The sequence below is a fragment of the Rhinolophus ferrumequinum genome, chromosome 3 (assembly GCF_004115265.2).
Source record: "Rhinolophus ferrumequinum isolate MPI-CBG mRhiFer1 chromosome 3, mRhiFer1_v1.p, whole genome shotgun sequence".
NCBI lineage: Eukaryota > Metazoa > Chordata > Mammalia > Chiroptera > Rhinolophidae > Rhinolophus > Rhinolophus ferrumequinum.
Window position 1 is genome coordinate 11,838,053 of NC_046286.1, and position 13,404 is coordinate 11,851,456.

The following is a 13,404-nucleotide window of genomic DNA, read 5'->3' on the forward strand; positions in this document are numbered from 1 at the left end:
TATCCTTTTTGTCTCAGCTTCATCTGTAAACTGTACGGGTGATGAGTGGGCAAGTCCTAACTTGGTTTCCTCCCGTGTGAAATGGGGATGATAATAGTAACTACTTTATTGGGTTGTTATAAACATTAAGTAAGATAGTATCTGTAAATGACCGTCTATGGAAAATGCTTGGCGTAATGTATGGTGATTCTAATAAGCACGTTACATGTTTTCTCATCGAAATTAAACTTCACAGCCACTCTCAGGTAAGTATTATCCTCACCTTGGAGATACTCGGAGGTCCTTTCCAGCTGGTTTTTAAACAGCACAGCACACAACTGTCTGGAGTATCATCAAATCTGTACTGCCGCCTAGTATTAACTATTATTTATTGAATGTCTATTATCTATGCAGTATTGTGAGGTGCTTTCTAAGTTGTCTAATTTAATTCTCCAGCCTTAGTCAGTAGGTATGATTACCCACATTTTACTAATGAGTAAACTGAGGCTCTGACAGAGTTCAGTATCTTGCCCAAGTTTATCGCAGTTAATGGATTTGAACTCCTGACTCAGGCTTTCTGACTCCAACGTCTACGTTTTCTCTGCTACTCATTAGTGTTATAGTAAAACTAACTTAATATAACATAGGAACGGGGAATGGGAGCTGGCAAATAGAATGTTAAGAAAGTAGACGGCTGGTCCTAAGTTTGGTTTTATACTGAACTGTCTGGGAATTCCTCTATTGTTAGACATCATACGGGCTCGTATCCAGGAAAAGCTCCCCTGCATTGGAGTCCAGGCGGAGATTTGAAGGCTGGCACTTCAGAATTTCTGCTTGCTAATTAGTTTTTCTATTTAATACAATTAATGATGTTACTGGTCAATATCTTTATTCCCCCAACAAATCATTGCCGACTCATATCTAGTATGATATGAGGATACCAGAGAAAATCCCATTGGCCCTAGATCCTGTTTTTCATTACTTTTCAAGTATCTGCTTTGTAATTTACCCCATCAGTCTGACCTTTATTTCTTACGTCTGAAACTGCTATTTCAGAAGAAAGCAACGGGAAAAGATCCTAAAGCAATGAAACAATGTGCTCAGCTTTAATAGCTTTGATAACATGGGACATTTGAGACTGAACTATGTGAACTTTTTATTGATAGTCATGATAGATCGTCTGATCCATATTTGGCAGGAGAGGAATTGGCTAAGGTTCAAATTCTTAGATGTCCCCCAGACAGGGTGGAAAGGCTACAGAACCAGTTGTTCATTCTTTCCTTCTGGTCATTTCCATACTTGCAATGTTCATTTTGTATAATTTTTTATAGATTTAAATAATTCAGTTATTTAATGATATTTTGCTTCTGATACATCTAGTATTTTCCCCAAGTCTGCTAACAAGATGATTAGAAGATGTAATTAAAGGAAGTGATAGAAAAAAAAAATTAGACTACTTGTTTAAAACAGTATTTTTATATTGCTTTGTGTATTTACTATGGCATGTCTACGTGACCAAAGGAACATATAAGTAATTCTCTTTGAAAGCAATGAAACTCGGCAGTGAACAAGTTTAATCTGTAGAGTCCTATCAATAATTTTAAACAGACCATATTTTATTGAACATGAAAAGAAAATATACTTCAAATCAGAGAAAGCAACAATGAACTCAGGGCTACACCTCAATAAAAAAATAATCTCACTTTCTACCTGCCTTCTGGTTCATTCTATCATCAGGTCCCCTTTTCTTTCACCACTTCCCATCCTCACCATGGACAGAAAGTGAGACTTGGGCATTAGGGCATTAACTGTAATTTTCAGAATAAGCATTTTACTTGGAAAACCCAATTGAAAAAAAAACACCTTTCTCAGCTTACCAGGCTAAAGAAGTTACCTTGTTTGTATCAAGAAGTTGGCTTCAAATATGCCAAATACTTTTGTCAAAGAAATATCACTGGTTTTTGTCATGTGTGTAGTTTATTTGCGTATTTATCTTAAAACAAGATTTTAACATATAACTTGAAGTGCTGAACTAAGAAATCTGGTTTACAGGTTAATTTAGAAAACAGCTGGAAATGGATGCACGCCTTCCAAGGCACCACTGGAGCTGAGTGTGCATAAATCATCCTACTATACTACAGTGATTCATAGTGTCGGTAAGAAAAATACAAAAAAGCTACACTTATTTTTAAAGAAGTATTTCTTTAAAGTAAAAATGGGCCACAAATTGCTGCTTTGCTAGATGTAATTACCATTATATGGCTCTTGTTTTGTGGACTGGTTCTTAATCCCCAGGCTTCTATCTGCGATCAGCGTGCTTGAGGCATTTGTAAGTGACACAGTCAACAACGGAGCTGCGAACAGAATGAGGTCATGGGGCACAAGGCTGTCATTCTTCCCATGGTAATGACAGTAATAGAAGTCTGATACCTAAGCAGTGTGCATTCAAAACATGACACCTGATAGGCGGCCAGGAAAACAGAATAGGAATTCCAGTGTGAGGCGGGGGGGAACTGAGAAGTCCTAACTACTCCAAAGATGTGAAGGAAACCACAGAAGACATGGACCTGATTCTGCTGTAAAAAGGAAACGAATCACTCCCTTGGGTTTGCTACTCCAACAGTTTCAGCCCATTGTAGTCTTGCCTCTTTCAGGGCTTGAACGACTATTTAATTTCATGGAAAAGTAGACATCTCCAAGCAAAAAGAATGCCATTTACCAATAGAAAAAGGGCTTCTTATCAGTGAGGAACTTAATAAGGAAAATATTTTGTGCCTTGCACAATTTTCAAAAGCCGTTATATCTATTCAGTTTTTGGTATTTACTACAGTGCTGGGCACAAAGTTAAAATAAAAGCCTCCTGAATGGATAAATCACAGGAAGAGCGAAACAACACAGGCGGTAATTTCTTGAGAGCTCAAATTCCATCATAGTGGCCCTTTTAGGCAGCTCTGTAAGGATCTGGGCTACAAGAGTTCAGGGCATGCCCCAAGTGTGCCTGATGTGCTGCAAAGTATACTCGTTTTCAAGAATGTAATGCTTAAATGAGATAAAAGTGGAGGTCATCACCCCCAAACAAGCATACGCCAGCCTGCACGAAGATAAATTACAAAAACTTTAATTGCTCAGTGTTAAACTAATCAAATTAACTAAAGGTTCCTTTTAGGGACCTCAGAAGAAAAAAATGTGGGCGAGGAGTATTTCAAACATTCACTTTCAGAAGAATGACATAAATGAAAATCAGTACAAACTAATAACTGAACAATAACAGAATGACAAAATATAAATGGACTCTTGATGCATAGTAGTCAAAATGGTTTACTCACACTTGTTAAAATCAGAACTGAAATAAAAGAATGTATAAAAGAACAGATAAAGTAGTTCTTTCTCCGTAGCCCACTGTATCATGACCGTTCCATCCGTTTTCAACTGATCAGGACACGTGGACTCAACACAACAGTTAGGTGAACTCAACCTTGTCTCAAATGGAAGCTCTCTCCATTTCTTTGTACGTGCCTGGTCCATTCTCATTCCAAAAGCTGGCCCAAGTGGTCGCTCTGAGACTTTATGACTTGCTTTCTTCTTTTTCTTCTGGTACCGTTTCCCAGATTGGCTCCTTGATGTGTTCTGGTAACCGTTCTAATTTTGTCTAAAAAGAGAAAAACAAAACTATAATATAATGTAGACTTAATTAAACTCTTCGGCCACAAATTAGGTTTATTAATTTTGTTCCCTTAAATCCTCCTCTTTTTCCTTTACCCCTCTCATCTTTTTGTAGGGTTTTGAAATGGAGAGAAGAAAACTTGATGGTATGTAAAACTCTCACATATATAATCCATTAATATTTGCTCCTCAATGATCTCCAGGGACTGCCAGCTAATGTGGTCCCCATGTCTAGACAACTACTAAGAGGGAGGGAGACTTCAGAAGTTGCTCAGGGAGAATGTGGCTGCAGTGGCAGAATTCTGTTGAGCTGCCACCACTGCCTGGGGACGCGGAGACCCCATCCACTGTAGCAACTCTGCCTCCAGGTCCACCACAGGCCCTCCTCTCTCCACTCAGTGGGCCAAGTCCAGGCTGTAGTGCATCATAACAATACAGATTGCTGGGGAACGTCATCAAGACAACGAGACTGCCAGACCTGCGAGCTGGACCCGGGCAATCGGAAGCTCCTTGTTCCCTCCCGTTTCGGAATGTGTGCTCTGCTTGCCTTCCCTGCTCCCAGAAGCTGCTTTAAGGATACAGCCTTGGGACAGAAATGTGGTTTTGAGACTATCTGACTGGATACGTGGCCGACCCCAGTTAGGGCCTCTAATAAACTTTTAAGATTTGGCAGGTGGGTGAGGAAATCTAACCACCTTGCAGCCACCCAAGACAAACCTGGTAAGTAAGTTCCCTTGCTTATTAAACCTGCCACCTACCATTCTGGAACTGTCTGCCTCTTTCTTTCTCTCTCCAAGTCCTCCGCATCCAGAGGTGCTTTCAGATTGCACCTAGGAAGCTCCCGAGAAGGCAGCGAGCCAACACAGATCTCCCCCAAAAGAGGCAGAAATTAGTCATACCTTTGTAACTTCCATGGCAACTCCCTCAGGTAAATTCCGTTGAATGTATTCCAAATAGACATCTGCTGTACTTCCAGTTAGATGTTCTAACTAAAATTTCAAACACGAAATTGGTTCATGCTATGCTGCTAAAACAGAAACTTTTACGTTTTACTGGTAAAACTGGTAGAGCCTTTCCCCCCTCTATGAAATCTTACACAGAATCCCAATTTAAAAGAAGTGTAGATCCTCTGGTTGAACAGGACTGAGCATGGCCCTGAAACCCCCTTCCTCCCAAATGCCTTAAAGCCAGGGCTCCATGACACCCAGCTGTGCTTTGCACAGCAGCAAAGCAGTATACTGATAAGTTTCACAACACAATTCAAGACAAAAGGAACACAAGACTAGATTATAAGATAGACTCGGTGTAAGATTTTCTGCAAGCTCCATGGTAGAGTGTTTCTGTTGCACATGGGATAAAAATTTGGGGTGGTTTTTTTTTTTTTTTAAGGGTGGGACTATGTTTTAATCATATTTGTATCCTCAATGCTTCCAACATAAGAGGTGCATAAACACTTGTTTTAATAACATGCATCAATCATTTACTAAGTGATGAAAGCATTTTCAGTACTTTAGATAAACATCTCATTTACTCCTCACACTAGCCTTATGAGATGGGTACCATTATTATTCCCATTCTACAGATGAAGGAACTGAGGCACAGGGCACACAGCTAGTAAGTGCCAGGAATGGGCCCTGGCCTGCTGACTCCAGAACCCATGCTCTCTTTAACCCCAAGACTATGCTGACCCTACTCGATGCACAAATGAGTAACAGATGAATGAAAAGCCTTAATGCTGCCCACCACAGACACGGAAAATCCAGTTAGCCTGTGAAAAGAATTCTTAGATTGTGTGAAAACTTAACTAGAATTTTTGAAATGTAAGCAAAATCAGTCCAAATGCTATCTTACGGTATAAAAATTAGTCAGCATAATCGGCATTACTGAGTTAAAGTATGAGCTACTCGAAAGGATGGCTTTATTTAAGTTTGATTTCACTATCTGTCGCTTCCATAAACACAAAACGACATTTACCTTCTCTATAGCTATCAGGGAAATCAACCCAGTCAATGTAAAAGGAAAGTTGTGATACGCTAGTATGAAACCTGGGCATTTCAAAAATGCCTGAATGTCTGAAACAAACTCACCTCTAAACATCTGTAAAGAGTTCGCATTTCATACTGAACTCGGTGCTTCTTGAAAATATGCACTGATTTGAGAAGAGTAAATCGCTCTATTTTCCTTGGAGGTTCATGTCTGAAAATTAATGGGCAAAACAAAATACTTAAGCTAAGTGATGTTACAACCTTAGTCACTGATATCAAAGCATGGTTCCACAATGTTGTAGGTTGGGCTCACACTCAATTACAGGCATTAACTACCATTTACAGACGTCTATTTGTCAAGACTGTCATCTATGCTATACTAACTGCTGTCATAAAGCCAAAATAAACACCTCAGACAGCAACAGAAATTGAGCCTTGACACGCAAGTGCACGCGCTCACACGCACGCACACATACACACACGCCTCCAGCTCTCACACCCTGGAAGTCCCGTATTGACCAAATATGTGAACTGTGAGGAGTAGCACCATTGTGTTGGACATAGGTGTAACGTCTGCTGTATGTGTGTTATTTTAGGAAAATCTATAGACACATCGATAATCACAACACTACAGTCTGTTATGGGAAACGTGGGTTCCTTCTACTCGGATTTTGTTCAAAGGCAAGACTGGCAAAGCCCCAAATGGGCCTTGTTTTACATCAGAAGGAGGAGGTGACAAGACAAAGGAGGTAGTTATATTTGGCTCTGCAGGGACCTCAGGGCCATACGAAGCTCACCTTGCTCAGGCATGAAATTACTGGTGAGTGGTGTTTCTTGGGGCAGTTTTGAAACAAGGAATATATTAGCCAAAGATCATTAAATCCAAAGGATCTAAAAGGATTGCTTTTTCACCTCATCTGCCTCCCGGCCCCATGGGGATCCCAGACATGAGGACTCCTTGGGTCTCCTTATGTCTATGCCATTCGTAGAAAAAGGATTGTCTTCATTTTCCTGGTTCACTCATTCTAGTATTTAAACATTCTAGCAGACGGGACGGGCTGTTCCTACTTAGGATAATATGACAATCTACACTCTACCTCCCTCCCAGGAGCTCTAGCCCGTTTTAAGAACTCAGAGCTCGCGGGGTCCAGCACCATTTTCCCGGTACATCATGCTACAGCAGCTGACAGGTCAGATTAGGAAAGATCATACTTACACTTTAATGGAGATGCCGAGTTCTTTAGCAGCAAGCACGGCAAAATACTCATAACTGTCCAATACAGCCTTATCGTGGCCTTTTACTAAAACTGACAGGCGCTTATATAATGTGTCCGGTTCATCAGAAATGGTTATCTACAATTTTCAAATCAAAAAGAAAAGTTTCAGTCATGATTCCCCTAATATTTACAACTAGAAAATTTAACATATTAGCCTCAATTCAGCAACTTCAGAGTTTAGTAATAAATGGGGAGAAAAATGCTAAGTAATATCTTAACACTGTTAGCTTAAGTATCTAGATCCTATCGCATTCAGATCTGCACAATAACCTTTAGAATCTGTTAAAATACAGTTTAAACCAAAAGGACTTTCAAGGCAACCTACAAAATCACTAATGGAACCTTCTAACTTAAGAGTTATCGAGCCCCAAATTCACAATGGGAAAAGATTTTTGGGTCTGTTAACAAAAGTAACTGGTCAGAAGACCTGCACTGAGAATTAAACTCTGCTACTTCTACTGAATGACAATGGGCGAGTCATATAATCTCACTGAACTTCAGTTTTCTCATACACAAAACAGAATACTGAGGCTACAGCTCATAGCATTTCTTTAGGGAATAAGTAAGAAAACACACATTAAAGTGCTTATAAATGATAAAACATTGTTATATAAGGGTGAGCAACTGCTATCCATATTTTTATTAGGTTTTATTCATGTGTTTTGCCTGCCATAACAGAAAAATTACTCATTTCTAATTAAAACATTTATGACACTGACTGTACATTAACTTCTACCTCTTTCACCCTGATACTTAAAATCTTAGAAATAATGGTTTGACATTTCTGACTTTCTTCCAAGAGGTGAATTACCTTCACTTCATCATCCATTAAACCAGTAATTTATATTACTAATCCAATGATTCAGGGTTAATTACTTTGCCCCTGAAAGGAGTTCTATTTACTAACCTAAGCTAGATATTTACTCTCAATTACCCCAAATAGGGTTGGTACAAGAACAGAATATACTGATATACTATCTCACAAGTTGGGGGACAGGGGAAGGGGGGATATAGCCTTAAGATATGTTCTGATTGGTTCCTATAGTGCTTTAAAGATATTTTAAATCTATTGCAAATAATAAAAATCAGGAGACTTCACATAAAAATTTGGATTTCAGTTTAGCTTAGAAAATTTAGACCATCAGGCATCACTAGTTCTGATTTCCCACACGGCAACAAGTGGCTAGAATAAGTAGCAGCTGTCTTGCTTATCAAGGGCATAGCTGGCCATTGCATCCATCCTGTCACCTTTCCTACAGGCCTGGCCCATGCAGGCATCTGAGTTGGAGACCCAGGGTGTATATGTATTGCCATGGAAATACATCCAGTGTCTACTAAGTGAAAAAAAAGAAACAGCAGTATATTATGTATAATACAATTGCATTCTGGTGTGCATGCGCATAGATATAATGATTACATGCAAATGACTAGAAGGATGCACACCAAACTGTGAAAACGGGTTATTTTTGAAGGGTGGAACTGGAAAGATTTGAAATTTGTACGGTTTCTTTGTAAATTACAAATAACACAAAAACTGGGTTAATGAAATCATGGCTTTTACTTAAATGAAACAAGGTTACACAGCTACTTCTGGTTTTCTTTACTTGTGCTAATGTTCTTTCTCACGATGAACATAAGCACTGTCCAGGCCCAGCCTCAATGTCTTAAAACAAAAACAAAGACTTGACGGCTATAAGAAAAATATTTTTTCTAGAACATATCAAGTCTTTTGCATCATGAATTACGACAACTCTTCACATTAGGCTGAGTTAAAAGCAAAAGACTACGCATTCGCACAGTTATGTGGGGTAAATAATTTATTCCGTTAGAATTTACTTTGATACCCTAGAAGAGAATATGCGCACCCTGGGACAGTAGAGAATACTTTACTCAGGCACAGTGTGCATTTGCCAGGATTCCAGAACAAAACTGTTTTAGTCATCAAGTATTTGGGAAACAACCCCACATAAAATAATGAAAAAATTGTATTGCTAGTGTAGCTTCTTATATCAAGAAATAAGGAGTACATACTGTAGGCTTGGTCAGATCCTTGGGAATATCAACGTGTAGGTTTGAAAACTGTACCCACTTCATGTTGGTACTGCTGTGTGTGGGGAAAAGAAAAAAGAGAAACCTACGTAAAACAGCGCAAGAGCCCATTTTCTTGTTCAACTTAGCACATCCAATTACATAATACTTACAGAAGAAAGCCACCATTTTTGGTTGAACTGTTGACAGAAAAATTCCTCGAACTCTTAAAAAAAAAAAAAGAAAAAGGAAATGTGTTAGAATTAAAGTCAATCCCCCAATCAGTCTTAGTTTCCAAAAAATCAAAATATGTACAATGATGCAAATAAAGGGCTATCTCATTATTTTAGCTATTAGGGTAACTAAAATGCCAAATTAGATTTTATTTTATAAAAAGGGGACAATGGCAGAGTTGATAATCAAAAAGGACTCTCAAAATACTATAGAATCTATGTATCTTAAAGGTTAGAAGAACGTTAAAAAAATCAGTTCTGACATTAAAATAACAGCTATAAATTAAATATGTGGCTATCAAAGAAAAAACGTGGCTTGATTTTCCCTTTTTTAAAAAATTAGGTTAATGCAAAGGTAATTGCGGTTTTTGCAATTATTTTTAACCTGTCAACCCACAATTACTTTTGTACCAACCTAAAACATATTAAAATGTCCTTCAATATAATATTTATTTTGCCTGAATATTTTTGAGCAATGAAAAAGTGTTATTATAATTTAAGAGCTGGAATAAGAATTCTAAAGTATCTTTCTTTTGAAATTTTCATACATTTTTTCCCCCCAGCATATGTGTTTCTTGGCCTGGCTGGGATAACTAGCTTATAAATAAATCGAAATGTACACTAAAACTTACACCCATCTTACACCACAATTGTGGCTTTTCCAAATCCTTTATTGTCAGCTCCCCCTAGTGGAGCAAAACTTCTAGATGTAGGAAACCTATGGCACTGTATATAATAATGGAACTTGCCATCTGCTTTTCCCTCAAACTTTCCTGAGATTTGAAAGTGTAACCTGAGAAAGAGGATGCATTATAAAATCCTCAAAAATACTTTGAAGATCAGAATAACAGTGTAGCACAAGTAAAAGTTAAAACAATTGAAGGTCACCTAAGTATGTTTAAAAACATACTTAGTATGTTCTTAGCTTAAAAACATACTAAGTATGTTCTTAGCTTATTGTCTTTCTTCCTTTTTTCATCCAAGATGGAGGTAAATAAAAACTTTCATTTTCTCCCTTGGATCAAAGGTAAACAAGAAAGAAAGGAAATCAGGCACAATACAAGATAGGAAGAGGTGAGTGCCATTCTCCACACATAATCAAAGAGAAAACTCCCTCCGCCTATTTGTGCCAAAAACCCCAACAATCAATCCAGTCGCGGGTCTAAAGAATATGACACTTCCCAATCCTATTCTCCCAGTATAAATGCCTGCTTTTAAAAGTTGTTAAAGTGCTGTAACATCCACAAATCAACCTTCAGTTGTTTTTAAGATTTTTTTCTTTTGAGCGGGTGGAGAGATGTCTGAGTAGGTGTGTTTTAGTAGTTCAAAATTTCAACCTACTAACATCATCTGACTTTTTTTCTTAAGAACAGTTGTTCTCCAAGTGTGGTCTGAGGACCTTCGGGGTGTGGGGGTGGCCCGAGACACTTCCAGGGGGCTTTGGAGATTAAAACTACTTTCATAATAATACTAAGGTGTTATTTGCAACGTGTCCACTCTCATTCTCTTAAAAGTGTGCAGTGAAGTTTTCCAGAGGCTGCGGGGTGTACGTGATATAGTAGCACTGACGAGGCAAGCAGACTTGAGAATCCCCGTCTTCTATGAAATCACACATTAAAGAGGTTTGCAAAAACCGTAAAACAATGCCACTCTTCTCGCTAAATGTGCTTTGGAAAACTTATTTTCCATAAAACTGTTAACATGTAACGAGTTTATCAGTATTATTTTAAATGAATTAGTATTTTTAAGAGTCTCAGTTTTATTTTCTAATAAGCTAAATACCGACAGCTAAACCCAGGAAAAACACAAGTTCTTTGGCGTCCTCGACCCCTTTTAGGCTGTAAAGGGATGCGGGCCGAGGCCAAAAAAACCTTGAGAATCGCCTCTCCTCCAAAGAACCACGCAGAGGGTCTTTAACCCACTCCTCTGACTTCAGTGACTTTCCTCTAAATCTCAGAACCCCCGGATGCGAGGAGGTTATCTCAGTTTAGTTTCGTGGGAAGAATCTAAGCTCTCGTGCCGGTTCAGCCCCTAATTTTCGCGCGGCCAGTTTCCTTGTCTTCTCTGCGCCTCGGTTTCTTTAGCAAACGTGAAATGAGGGGTGTAGAACATCCGATGTTCAACATCCTTTCCAGCTCTCGCATTCTACGATTCTTTTTGGGCCTGTCTTTGCCCTAACTCATTAATTTATGTTTTATTCCATGAAAATCAGATATGAAACCGGCCCCTTTCTTGCCCCTTTCCTGCAAACAACGAGCCGAGGGGCGGAATCAACATAGGAGAAGGCTCCTGAGGGGCAGAACGACGGTTGGCAGTCAGACTTTGTGGCCACTGTCCCTGTCGGCCCGCCTCGGTCCCCCAGCCTGCACGATACCTGCCACAGGCGCCCGCACACGGCCCGGAGCACCGCGCGCGCCGCCATCTTGCCGCCCCGGCCTCCCAGGATCGCTTCCGGGGTCACGGCTCGTCCTCGGGCCGCGGAGTTCCGCAGGAGAGCGTATATGCTCGTGTTCTGGCGCAGGCACAACCACAGAGACGTAATTATGTGCTTCTTGAGGGTGGGGCTGAGACTCCAGCTGGCTTCACGTAGGTCGGCTACCAGCCCCAAACCGATCTTGATAAAATTCCTTCAGCCGATATCTAGATAGTTACCAAGTTCCAGCAATGTTTTCCAGTACAAATCGTGTTTGTCCTGTGTGGTTCCTGTTTTGTTGGAGGCAAACATAACAAACACATGATTGGAAAAAAATGTAACTAATATATTGACAGCAGTTAGCTCTAGGTAGGGGATTCATGGTTGATTTGATTTCCATTTCTGTATTTTTAAAACATTTAACAAAATCCTAATTTCATGAAATGAAAAAGTTGACCACTCCTTTGAGCCCATGTGCCATCCCTTTACCTCATTGGAATAACCTTGTAGCTACGGTGTTTCCCTGAAAATAAGACCTAGCCAGACAATCAGCTCTAATGCATCTTTTGGAGCAAAAATTAATATAAGACCCCATATTATATTGTATTTTATATTATGTTATATTATTATATTAAAGACCTGGTCTTATAGTAAAATAAGACCGGGTCTTATATTAATTTTTGCTCCAAAAGACGCATTAGAGCTGATTGTCCAGCTAGGTCTTATTTTCGGGGAAACACAGTATGTCCCTTAATCCTACCTTCCTTCCCCACACCAGTTGACATTTTTGTACTCCAGCCATGCTGTACACCACTGTCCTACTGATCTTCCAAAGTATTCATTTACTTATGTTAACTCCAGTATTTCAGAATTCACAATGGCTGTCTTCACCTAGTACCACAAACCAAAAATTATAACCAAAACATGTCTGGGTATTAATGTCCACCATAATTTAGCATCAACTAAAAGGCTTATATCGAATACACAATGTGATATATATATATATATATATATATATATATATATATATATATATATATGATATATTACAGAATTGTACACCTGAAATCTATGTAACTTTACAAACAATTGTCCTCCCAATAAACTTGAATTAAAATAAATAAATAAATAAATAAAGGGCTTATAACTGGGGTTTGCTGTAATAAAACTTTCTTCCATTTGTGCAGTTCTCTAAGCTTTATTTCCCCCAAATGCTTTCACATATGCAATGTAGTCTAATGGAGAACTCTGGACTTATGATTGGGAGATCTGGGTTGTAAACCACATTTACCACTCAGCTGAGTTACTGTGGGCGAGTTACTTCCCCATCTGAGCCTCAATTTTCTCATATGTATAAACTAGAGATGATAATAATAGTTCCTACTTTAAATGGTTGCTGTGAGGATTAAATGAGATACTGATGTATGATGTTTAGTACAATGCCCCGCATATAATAAATGCAAGATAAATGTCATCTGTTATTCGTACTATAAAGTTCTTTCTACCTGACCTGCTTTGCAAGATTGTTGAGAAGATTAAAAACGTGTTTTTTTTTTTGTTTTTTTTTTTTAAAGATTTTATTGGGGAAGGGGAACAGGACTTTATTGGGGAACAGTGTGTACTTCCAGGCCTTTTTTCCAAGTCAAGTTGTTGTCCTTTCAATCTTAGTTGTGGAGGGTGCTGTTCAGCTTCAAGTTGTTGTCCTTTCAGTCTTAGTTGTGGAGGGCGCAGCTCAGCTCCAGGTCCAGTTGCCTGTTACTAGTTGCAGGGGGCGCATCCCACCATCCCTTGCGGGAGTCGGACAGGCAACCTTGTGCTTGAGAGGA

General features: G+C 39.1%; 1 protein-coding gene across 2 annotated transcripts; it reads right to left on the reverse strand.

The window, feature by feature from the left end:
* Window positions 1-1,574: 1,574 nt before the first annotated feature.
* MRPS10 (mitochondrial ribosomal protein S10) lies at window positions 1,575-11,687 on the reverse strand. 2 transcript variants are annotated; one of them, XM_033103676.1, is made up of 7 exons: window positions 11,540-11,687; window positions 9,106-9,158; window positions 8,936-9,005; window positions 6,844-6,980; window positions 5,730-5,838; window positions 4,542-4,631; window positions 1,575-3,628 (listed from the first exon to the last, which is right to left on the reverse strand). In XM_033103676.1, exons 1-7 carry the CDS (start codon window positions 11,585-11,587, stop codon window positions 3,545-3,547), a joined length of 591 nt encoding a protein of 196 aa, XP_032959567.1. In that variant the 5' UTR covers window positions 11,588-11,687; the 3' UTR covers window positions 1,575-3,544. The 2 variants fall into 2 exon arrangements, with proteins under 2 accessions (XP_032959567.1, XP_032959566.1); XM_033103675.1 differs by having other exon boundaries at window positions 8,936-9,008; window positions 11,540-11,686.
* Between the last annotated feature and the right edge of the window lie 1,717 nt (window positions 11,688-13,404).

Bases quoted from the DNA above. Each gene is read 5' to 3' on its own strand.
- MRPS10 (XM_033103675.1), bottom strand. From the start codon at position 11,587: ATGGCGGCGCGCGCGGTGCTCCGGGCCGTGTGCGGGCGCCTGTGGCAG. The intron at 9,009-9,105 runs GTAAGTATTATG...CCCCACACACAG, and splicing joins AAAAATGGTGGCTTTCTTCT to CAGTACCAACATGAAGTGGG. The intron at 5,839-6,843 runs GTAAGTATGATC...ATTAATTTTCAG, and splicing joins CTCGGCATCTCCATTAAAGT to ACATGAACCTCCAAGGAAAA.